The following is a 12032-nucleotide window of genomic DNA, read 5'->3' as shown; positions in this document are numbered from 1 at the left end:
CCTTTGTTTCACGTGGCTCTCATCCTGTATACTCCAAGCTCTTAATAAACTGGCGTTTGCGTCTGCGTCCCCTCTCGGGATGCTGACCTCTTCATGGAAGCGGTGGGTGACAGTACACATGCGTGATAGGCAGGCTTTGCCCTGGGGTCTGGGTCACTGTCAGAGGAGGAAGTCAAGTGGGTCTTATTTTTTTAGAGCAGAACCTATTCAGGTTATTATCTAATGCTTTGGGTTCTGCCCAGTTCTTTGCTTTTCCCTAACTTGCTGGCTTCTCCTCTCTCCTTTTTCCTGGTTAATTGGTTAATTTTTTTCTAGTTATTTTTTTTTCCTGTCCTTCCAGCAAACTCTGGTCACTGATGGTCCATATACTGCTTTGTTGTTCATCTTCATTTGCCTTTTTGGGAGAATATTTTCTGGGAGGCCAGACATCTCTTCACTTTGAACTAGCTCCCAGTAAGAAGGGGCATCAACTCCAAGTACGGGTCGGGCTGACTGCTACTTGTAAAACGACACCCAATTCATGAAAACAAGTAATATTATTTCAAAACTAAGATCACTATAGATTTTTTTCAAGGTAACACGCTTTCAGTACGTAGTGACATTATGATTTAGTAAAAAGATTCCAAAATTCCTGGCTTCCACTTTTGCATTTACCTGCTCCATGCATCAAAACTTTGTAAGTTACAACCTGCAGGGGCTTCGCCTGATGACTTTGGTTTCCCACCAGCGGGCTGCCCTCGAGGGTCCTGTGTACTCAGGGGCTGCCTTAACAACACCTCCCTCTTACTATTAAATTAGTATCATTTCAAAGCTATCTTACCGCACTGGGGTCTCATAACCCTGCGACACTCTGATGTAAATACTAGTTCCTGTACTTGACCATTGAGGGTGTAGGCCCAGAGAGGCCTGTTAACGTCCCTGAATTCACACAGTAATTGGCAAACTGGTCTCGCACTAGAAAGGTCAGTAGTGGGGAGCCTGTACCCTGCTGCCCGTTATAGCCACAGTTCGTATCAGCGATGTTTTATTTCTGGACCTGAGGTTCCGGGTTTTTTCTTCCTGTAGCTCTTACTTTTCATATTTAATTTTCGCTTACCCAGAACTTGGTGCGAGCGAGCACCCCTGGCAGTAACAGATGACGGTTGTCACAGGTAACTCCTAGTGACAGCCCTACTGAGGGCAGTTGGCTCACCAGGAAGTGACAGCACTGATGTTCTCTGTAAGCTCTGAGAGTCTAGTACTTTTTCAAAGCTGACAACAACAAGAGACTCGACAGCACAAATACCAAACAAAGCAGTCTGGATCCAACACAGAATGATTTTAACCTTTCTTGGCCCTTCTTTCAGTGCTAAATTGTCTTCTCCTTCCTTTCACATTTTCTGTGCTATGCCTTTCATGACGTTTCTTTACAAACTACCATAAATTTACTATGCCGATGCCTTAACGGACAAGCGTGTCATTCGTGCTCAGGGGACGTGAGGCTTGTGCAACGGGAGGCCCACCCCGCCCCCATCTATTGGACTCACTGTCCCATCACTGCTGTGAAGAACGATGTCCATCTGGGAAAGGGCCTCGATTTTCCCTGCAGCAGCTTGAATATGAATGCCTTTCGGGGCGTCCATGCTGAGACTCCGTGTCGGGGATTCTAGTCTGAAATGAGGGAGAGAAACCAGGAAAAATAGCATAAGAAACAGCCACCCCAGGAATCCCCCAACCAAGGGCTTAGCATAGAAAATATAATCAGTAAAGTATATGGTATTTTCACTCATTCTTGAATGCTAACATAGGGCACGTTACTCATTGATAAATCCAGAAATAAAGTGCAGTAAAGAATTTTAACTTCCCATCAATGGAGTCCATGAAATTAGCATCCTCTGAAGATAGATGCAAACATTAGACAGTCCTAGCCCTGTGCAGTAGCTTTGACGGCGTGGTTAGCACTCTGGCACACCACAGCAGAAGAAAATGCTATTGGTGAATATCTCTGGAAAACTATTTTTTAGCTAAAATACAAACTTCTTCGGGAAAAAGAGAAATTTAAGCGCAACGCGTACATCTGCTAACACGTTCACAAAATAGGATGTAAATCTGGACTCTAGGTGTTGTTTGCTTTTTTTTTTTTTCATTTAGGAAGATTACAGGGCAGATGCAAAGATTTCTTTTGGAAAAATACTGAATTAATGGAGTTGACAGGGTGGAGACTGGCCTCCGCTGGCGTTGTTTTTGTAAAACGTCTCAGCATCTCCTTGTGATGTAGTCAAACACAGATACAGAACCCGGAACACAGGAGCAGAAAAATTCTCTTATTTGCCTCCGCCTGGAAAAGACTGAGTTTCCACCAGATGGCACAACGTGATCACTGGACAGGTTTTTCAGCTGCTCCAACCTGACTCAACCAAAAGCTGAAAGGGCGACTTCCTCGAAATGTGTAAAGCTCCACAAGAAGGAGAACACAAGGTGGAGGGGGGCAGGAGACAGAAAGGGTGACGTTTAAGAGGAGCGAAGGGCCTGGGAATGAATTTGCTGCTGAACTGACTGAGTGATCGACTTTCACAATTCTTTAAAATTGAAGTCTAGTTGACTTACAATGCCGTGTTAATTTCTGCTGTACAGCAAAGTGACTCAGTTGTACATACGTATATTATTTTTGCTATTCCTTTCCATTATGGTTTATCATAGGATATTGAATATAGTTCCCTGTGCTATACAGTAGGGCCTTGTTTTTATCCATTCTATATATAATAGTTTGCACCTGCTAATCTCAAAATCCCAATCCCTCCCTCCCCCACCCCCCCATCCCCCTTGGCAACCGCCAGTCTCTTCTCTATGTCTGTGAGGCTGTTTCTGTTTTGTAGGTAAGTTCATTTGTGTCATATTTTAGATTCCACATACAAGTGATATCATATGGTTTTTGTCTTTCTTTGTCTGACTTACTTCACTCAGTATGATAATCTCTAGTTGCATCCATGTTGCTGCAAATGGCATCATTTCATTCTGTTTTATGGCTGAGTAGTATTGATCGACTTCTAAATCAGGTGGATTGTTCCCTTTGATCAGCAAGTTTCTTGTCTACCACTATTTGTTATGGAAAACAAAGCTTCCTTATGTACGTCTCAGTATGTAAGACCTGATCTGTTACACATTTTAAAATATTACTTTGAGTGCGAGGAAACAGACATTCCTAGAATTTATTGGTCAAATTCTGTTGGGTTTAGGTGTTGGGGAAACACGCTGTATCTTCATGAGCCTGGTCTGCTGATCGCGGGCCCCTTCTGACTTTGCTAACTGCCTGCATTCCTCCTGCCAGAGAGAAAGAAAGGAGAGGGGAGGGAAGGCAGGGGAGGGAGGTGGATGGGTGAGCAACTGCACAGGTCAGGCCTGTTCCAGGGACCGTGGTGAGGGTGAGTCTGCTTCAAAGACCAGTTCTCAAACCGCAAACGACCTCAACAGGCCCTGTGACTAGCTGTTAACGGCATTATACTGCGATACTCCTGGGAGAGCAACCTTCGTCCCCTTTGCGTCATTTCTATCCTTGAAGATGAAACGTTTCAGTGCAGCACAGGTGTAGACACATTTTACCCAAACGGCTGAGATTAGAATGCTCTGAAGTGCACCTCTCTGTGAACGCGTTCAACAGTGGCCGGATATCAAAGACCTCACGTTCATGTGGGAAAATAAGCAACAGCAGACAGAAAGCGTGAAAGGGAAAAGCTGCAAGAGTGTGTGTATGTGTGTGTTGTGTGTGTTTGTGTGTATGTGTACATCTGTGTGTATGTATGTGTATGTGTGTTTATGTGTACATGTGTGTATGTGTGTGTGTATATGTGTGTATGTGTACGTGTATGTGCATATGTGTGTCTGTGTGTGGCTAGCCCTACCAGACACTGAAATATCTTTTAAAGTTTATTTAAGTAACAAAGTTGGTACTTGGACCTGAATAGACAGCTGAGCAGGATAGAGTAGAAACTGCGGAAACAGACCCAGATGCACAGGGAAATCTTATCTATGATAAAGGTTGCATTTCAAATTGTGGCGGCAGCTACATAATAATGCAGTTGCTGGCACCTGGTTGGCCAGCTGGAAGAGAGAAAATTAGACCCACATTCTTGTATCTGTACCTCATACAAGAATAAACTCCAAGTGGATCAGCGATCCAAATGTAAGAGAGAAAGCCATACAAGAAACGTGGCTGGCGAGTTTCTCTTCCTGTAGGGAAAGTCTTTTAATTATGGCTTAAAATCCAGAAGTAAGAAAAGAAATGATTAATAAATTTCAGTACATAAACATTAAAAATTAATAGAAATATAATAGGAAAAAGGCTAATATTCTGAATATGTATATATTTTAATCCCTACAAATCCATTTTGAAAAGTAATTAAAGAAGCAAAGAGATGAAGAGTCAATTCACAGAAGAAGCAACCTTAATAATAAAATAAAAATATGAAAGATGCTTAACCACACTAGTCATCAGGGAAACAAACAGTAAAATAACACAATATAACACACATCAGATGAAAACTATCATAAACTCTGACAGTGCCGAATATTGGTAAAAACGTGAGGAAAGACCAACTCTTACTGCTCATGAATTAGACATCATTGCAAGCACTCTGAGGTGTATGTTGGCCAAGTTTGGTAAAACAGTTTGTTCAGGCCAAGTTAGTAAAACTGAGTATGTTCATCCCCAAAACCCACACATTCCAAAACTTGGTAGAACAGAAAACCAAGCAGTGCGCTTCATGGCTGTTCTAAAAGAATTTTGAAAAACGAGGCGCCCATTACATATTTTAAGTTAACATCTAAATGTTTTATCATACATTTAAGTATCTGCAAAAGATGTAATTTCTTCCATATTATAAACATTGTTATTTTTTTAAATGAATCTAAAAATCATGGAGATTTGATACCTGCCAACCTAGAGTTGACGCCTGTGTTCCTTCTGACATACCCTCATTGTTTGGGTTTTTGAGCATTTCTTACTTATTGGCTATAAGATGCTCTAAGTTCATCTATATTCCCAGTCCTAGAATGAGCCAAGGATTTCTCCGAAGGATCCTGATTCCTTTTGTTGGAGAATGGTATGAGAAGCCAAGTTCTGGCTGCCACTGATTTTAATTACTCAATCTCTCATTCCTAGAACTTCTTTTTGTTATTTTCCAAATATTCTGTTTTCATCTTGTCTTTGCCTTACCTTTGTATTCAAGTTTTTTTTTTTTTTTCTCTTTGAGCCTTTTATTCATACCTGTTTTAAAATCTCTTCGCTTTGCTCTACTACTTGGAGTTTCAGGGGTAACCTGAAGTGGCTGCTAATTCTTCCCCACGGTAGTTCAATTCCTTATTCATTTGCCTTTTTCTTCTTCTTTTAGTAAGCTCATCTTCAGCAAGATTTTTTTTTTCCATGAGTGTTTTTATGCCATTAGTATCTTCAATGTAGTTTCTCTCTCTCTCTCTCTTTTTTTTTTTATCACTATTGGTTTATAGACTTGGTGCAATTTTTTTTTTTTTTTTTTTTTTTTACGGTACGCGGGCCTCTCACTGCTGTGGCCTCTCCCGTTGCAGAGCACAGGCTCCGGACGCACAGGCTCAGCGGCCATGGCTCACGGGCCCAGCCGCTCCGCAGCATGTGGGATCTTCCCGGACCGGGGCACGAACCCGTGTCCCCTGCATCGGCAGGCACACTCTCAACCACTGCACCACCAAGGAAGCCCTTGGTGCAGTTTTTAATGTTAATTTTCCAGCTTAGAGCTCCTGCACAATGAGGTAGTGTGGATTTAGTCCTCCTAATGCTTGCAACCCATGATTTCTCCTTGGTAACTTTTTCAACCCATAGCCCAAAATAGCAACTTTCTTGCAGCATCCTTGGGCTAGTAGGTAAATTGAAATACCTGTTTCACAGAGGCCAAGATTTATGAGATAGCTCGGTTTGGGCATTTCATATACACTAGGCTATACGTTAGAATCTCAGTCCCCATAAAATATTAAAGTCCCAGCCCTTAACCTCTATGGGATCCTGACTTCTCCCTGAGTACCCTTGACTTAGCTTCTGCTGTGCTCTGACCATGAATTTCCTCTTTATTACTGGGACCTGGGAACTAGCTTTCCTTGGTTTCTAGTTGAGCAATATTTATAAACTCTTATTAAGCAAACCAATATTTACAAGTGTTTGAAACAGGAACAGATATTTCCATGTCTGCTCATTTTACTTAACTAATGAGGACACATATATATTACTGACTATGTGCTAGGCATTGTTTCCACAAATTTACAAATAATAACATATTTAATCACGTCACATCCCTATTGGGTTGCAGAGGCTTTGCCATTTACCCTACCGTATCCACATCTACTGATTGCTTAGGTTTCAGTTCACGTGACTCCTTATCTGTGATTTCATCTCAGATCACCCTGAAGAATTCATGCTCTTTTTCTTATTCTCTCACTATAATTTGTACCTTCATCATAGCAAAGAATTATGTTGTTTTAACTTGTTTGCATGTTTCTTTTCTCAATAGACTTTAAACTCACTAAGGTCGGGGACCATGCCTTTTATCACTGTAGAACCAACATCTATCATAGCCTCTGGCATTTAAATACACTTAATGCATTTTCACTACATTAAAAAAAAAGATGGAATTATATCATGTGTGAATGAGAAGTAGCTTTAAAACAGTATGTCAGAGTTCACACTTTTTTTGAGGATGATTTTGCCGTAAGAAATGTAAATCTAGCTTAAATACAAGTTAATTATATTTTTGTCTTAACTAAAATAATAATTGCTACCCTTTCATGACTACAATTTGAGCAAAGACCAAAATTTGAATTGTGATATTTAAACGTGTATATTTCAGAGATCTTTTTATAAATGCCTCATGATCTTAACCCAACAAAATCCACATTCAAAGTTTTCATGGGTCAGTTATGATATTCCAGGAATATCTTTTTACTTTACTCAGGCCAGCAATAGTAATGCTACTGGACAGAAATAAAAAGGGAAAGACAGTTTACGGCAAGAACTTACAGAAGAAAATACGACTCTCGTGTACTCAATCAGTGGAGGCTGGTAGTAAATCAAAGAATAAATCATGACGGGTTCACTTGCGTGGTAGAAAGAGGGAACAGAGGGTATATGGATGGGCTTTGGGGTCAGAGCTGAAGTTAAGTCATGAGTTGGTTACATGTTTTTCCTTTGTGCCTTAGAACGCGCTACTATCTAAAGCTCAGTGTTCTCTTTTATAAGATGGGGATCGAGTTGATACTTTTCAGGTCGAATTGATGAGTAAACGAGATAAACTATGTGACCGCACCTTTCCTGACCGTGGAAGGCGTTCAGTACATATTAGTTCACGTCTTCCATCCAAACCTCATTCCTTATTGTAAGCAGTTCCTTACAATTTCGTTACATTCTCAATCACTTTTGTTGTAACATTTGGGTTATGTAATCCTCGCTTAGTATCACCCTTTAGAAAGCCAGAGAATAATACCCTTCTGCCATTTCTTTTTTAGTAAGGGACTGCTGTAGAAGCCAGCAGATTTATTTCCTAATGGGAAAACGTATGATGAATTGTTTAATTTTGAGACCTGTAATTTTAAAATAGTGACATTTATTTCAAAGAGTGGCTTGGCATCTCTACAATTTACATTATTTTATAATTCCAAAATGGTTTTAATGGGATTATTTTTTAAAGATATTGAATCATTTTCCTCTCCTAGGAAAATAAAATGTTCTTTTCCCCTAACTATAATAATTCTGTAATATTAATCTTATGGTCCTTTATCAAAATCAATGAAACTGTTATAATTTAATTGTCACAATGTATTTTTATGCTGCCAGTGTTCTCTAAGTGGGTAAGATGAATTGAACTCTCATTTGCTTTTGATGAATATTTAATTAGACATTAAAATTAAGAGAAATGCTGAATTTCCTAACCCCAATTCCATTTTGTGTGAATATCTACTTGATAATAAAAATGATTATTTGTATTCCACTTTCAGTTTAGAAAAAATATTTTAAACTTAATAGCTTATTAAATCTTTCCTAGAACACTCTGAGATGTGCATTACTAACAACTTTTTTTAAAGTTTTTTTTTGATGTGGACCATTTTTAAAGTCTTTTATTGAATTTGTTGCAATATTGCTTCTGTTTTATGTTTTGGTTTTTTGGCTATGAGAGATCCGTGGGGATCTTAGCTCCCTGACCAGGGATCAAACCCACACTCCCAGCATTGGAAGGCGAAGTCTTAACCACTGGACTGCCAGTGAAGTCCCTATCAACGTTTTATATATGAGAAAAAATAGCCTCAAAAGGTTAGTTTGGCCAAGGTCACCAGGCTTGTCTGTAAAGCTGGGATTCCTACTGTACATTATTCCCTATTATACATAATATGTTAACATGTTAATTGTCTCCTGAATATTTTTCAAGTTCAAATTCTAAACGTGATTTTAAGTGACACTGTAGACTTTAAGACATTTGTTTTTAAAAATATTATTTGTTTTTGTTATAAAATACAAATATACTATTGGAATAAACAGTTACAGCAGCAAAGAACATTCAGTAGCCTAGTAATAAAGTGAAATACACACAGTCACACAGAGACTCTGTATAAAGAATAAACTTATATATGGAACTGGGTGATTTTATATATTCTGCTATGATGTAAAGATATACCAAACGTTGAGGATATTGTGCTAAGTGAAATAATCCAGTCACAGAAGGACAAATACTGTTTGATTCCACTTAAATGAGGTGCCCAGAGTCCTCAAATTCATAGAGACAGAGACTCGGATGGTGGTTTGCAGGGGTTGCGGGGAAATGGGGAGTTAGCGTTTAATGGGCACAGAGTTTCAGTTTTGCAAAATGTAAAGAATGCTGGAGATGGAGGCGGGGGACGGCTGCACAACAATAAGCGTAGCTTAGACTTTTGAACGGTACACTTGAAAGTGGTTAAGATGGTAAATTTTATATTATGTGCATTTTGCCACAATTGAGAAAAAGATATATCAACTTTTTTGCGTATACGAATCCGTCAAGCTCTCGGTTTTATAACATTCTTGTCTCTGCCAGCAGTGCACATATTTAAAAAATGTAATGTAAACTGAGATTTTTAAGAATGCCTTTTGCAAATTTCAAGCCCATATAAGACACCGTCCTCTTTCACTAAAACGTGCAGTGTTTGCCTCAGCTGATGCTCTCCAGGGAAAAACGAAGGGTCTGTGGACCACATGAACCATAGCCCCATGCGTGGCATGTGACCTGAAGCGTGAGGACAAGCAGATATTCGTGGGGTCTCCAAGGGAAGGAGGGCACCCCAGTCAGGTGGGACAGCGTGTGTGGAAGCGTGGAGTCCGGGCCCGGCAGTGGCTCAGTCTCAGGACGGGTGAGGCAGGAGGCCCCAGGGTGCCAACCTAGAGAGCCCCAAGGAGTCTAGGTCACAAGCCAAGTGCCCCAGTAGCATTCTGGACTTTACTCTGGCTGATGTGGAATCAATGAAACATTTAAATTAGCTGCATTTACACCCCCATGTTCATAGCAGCATTATGCACAATAGCCAAGACATGGACGCAACCTAAATGTCCATGGACAGAGGAACAGATAAAGACGATGTGGTACCTGTAGACAATGGAATATTACTCAGCCATAAAAAAGAATGAAATAATGCCATTTGCTGCAACTTGGATGGACACAGAGATTATCATACTAAGTGAAGTAAGTCAGAAAGAGAAAGACAAATACCATATAATATCACTTATATTTGGAATCTAAAATATACACAAATGAACTTATCTACGAAACTGAAACAGACTCACAGACATAGAGAACAGACTTGTGGTTGCCAAGGGGCAGGTAGGGTGGGGGAGGGATGGATTAGGAGGTTGGGATTAGCAGATGCAAACTATTATATATAGAATGAATAGACAATAAGGTCCTACTGTATAGCACAGGGAACTGTATTCAATATCCTGTGATAAACCATAATGGAAAAGGAAAAAAATTCTTTTAAAGTGTGTAAAGTATAAATATGTTCTGAACTGTACACTTAAAAATGGTTAAGATGATAAATTTTATACGTGTATTTTACCACAATTTAAAAAAATCGGAAAAAATAAATAAAATAGCTGCATTTAGCCAAGTCCCTCAGATTTTCTGGAGGCAGGAATAGCTATTGGAACAGTACAGGCTGCACTGGGGCAGGGGCAGGGCTAGTAACGAGCTCAGAGACAAAAGGACGGGACATACAGTAGGACGTCTAACCTCCTCTGGATTTTTGTAAGAAATGACTTGTTATGGGCGGAAGTTCATCAGAGTAAAGACAACTAATGGAATAAGAAACAACCTGGTAATATCTGCTAACGTGTTATTCTAGCACATAACCAGGTATCTTCTGTAAGAGAGTTTGTTTATATTTGAACAAAATTCTTACCTAAGGTCCTGGACTGGGTCCGGTTTTATGAGGGGCGTCTCCACTGAATGTTCAAAGAGAGCCCCTTCAGGCCCTAAACACAAACCAAAGAGGAAGCTTTTACAAGAGTAAAATAAACAGCAGCCCACAAATCGAGCATTTACACTGCATATCACAGGACACGTAGGCTCTGATCGTTGCTGAATTCGTACAGATGTTTGAGTTGCAGGAAAAAAATAGGTATAACTGCTTTCCTGCTTTTCCAAGGATACCACGATTTCATTAGATGGCTATAAACAAAATATGATTTTTAAAGCAGTTACAAATACCCAGGCTTATTTTAAAACCAGAAAGCAATATTAGCCCTCAAATTGAAAGAAATTTCAGTTGAAAATTGCATTAAGTCCATATATTTTCGGTAATAGTAATTTGGTTCATTCTCTAGATTTTACGTGTAAAAATTGTATCTTGTGTCCTCTGTTTCTTAAGGCACATCAGGAAATTTATAGAGAAATCCAGATTTTGAATATTTAAAATTGACTTTCTAATTTGCACGAATCAGTATGTTCCCAGTTGTCTGGCTAGTCTGAGAACCTAATTATGTGCAAGGCATGGTGTGGGTATCGGGTTAGGGTGCAGAGATTCGAAGGTGATATAGCCTAACTTGGTTAGTACTCAGAACCCTACAAGGCAGGTATGATTATTTTCCCATTTTACTGAAGAGGAAACTGAGGAACAGAAAGGTTAATTAACTTGCCTAGAGTTACACAGCTAAGTGGCCGGACTGTGATTTGACTTCAAAGCCCACACTTTTAACCTATGTACAGCAGGGTTATTCACAGATAAGTGCTCATCATGATTTATCTAGGTCCTTCTGCCTGGCCTAGACCACACCCCTGTCTTGGGCTCCACCCGTCAGTACAAAATGAACTTTCAAAATTACAAACCAGGGCTTCTCTGGTGGCGCAGTGGCTGAGAGTCTGCCTGCTGATGCAGGGGACACGGGTTCGTGCCCCGGTCCGGGAAGATCCCAAATGCCGCGGAGCGGCTGGGCCCGTGAGCCATGGCCGCTGAGCCTGCGTGTCCGGAGCCTGTGCTCCGCAACGGGAGGGGCCACAGCGGTGAGAGGTCCACGTACAGAAAAAAAAAAAAAGAGAAACGCAAGCAATTTAACATGAGGAAAATTTAGGCTGGAAGGACAACTTAAGGGGCACAGACCCCCTGAGGCCATCAAGGTCCTCTTATGGAAGTTTGGAGAAGTCACTGCACAAGGAAGTGACCCTTGGAATTGATGGGACCATTCACCACCACTGAAAGGGGAAAGTCAGGAGAGAAGCAGAGCTGGGGGAAAACACCGAATGAATCAGCCTGGAGACCTCCTGTGGGATCATGTATGTCCTTAGAGTTGAAGCCAGTTTTAATTGGGCCTTTTGTTCCTTTCAGCTGAAGGGCTGTTAACTGATGGAGCAGGTCATCAACTGTCCACAGGGCTGCATGACTGGGTCCGGAGCCGGATGTGTTGAGCGTGTGCTTGAAGGGTGTGGTCCTCTCTGAGCAGCTGCTAGAGATCCGTCTTCACATCTGTAAGGGACATGGACTCCCCAGCTGTGTTTACCTTCACTTCTTCAGTGGCT

General features: G+C 40.6%; 1 protein-coding gene across 10 annotated transcripts in view; it reads right to left on the bottom strand.

Annotated features, from left to right (window-relative positions):
- SGCG (sarcoglycan gamma) overlaps nt 1-12032 on the bottom strand; it is a 54197-nt gene that overhangs the window by 11167 nt on the left and 30998 nt on the right. For all 10 annotated transcript variants that reach the window (XR_009559842.1, XM_060288168.1, XM_060288170.1 and 7 more), the window contains 2 exons: nt 10420-10492; nt 1527-1650 (listed from right to left, as the gene is read on the bottom strand). Coding sequence is in view for 9 of the 10 variants with exons in the window: in XM_060288168.1 (XP_060144151.1) it covers nt 1527-1650; nt 10420-10492 (197 nt within the window). In the remaining variant the exon portion in view is untranslated. The remainder of the gene's footprint in view (nt 1-1526; nt 1651-10419; nt 10493-12032) is intronic.

This window comes from Globicephala melas, chromosome 18 (genome assembly GCF_963455315.2).
Source record: "Globicephala melas chromosome 18, mGloMel1.2, whole genome shotgun sequence".
In the NCBI taxonomy this organism is placed as follows: domain Eukaryota; kingdom Metazoa; phylum Chordata; class Mammalia; order Artiodactyla; family Delphinidae; genus Globicephala; species Globicephala melas.
This window is presented reverse-complemented; position numbering and strand designations above follow the sequence as displayed.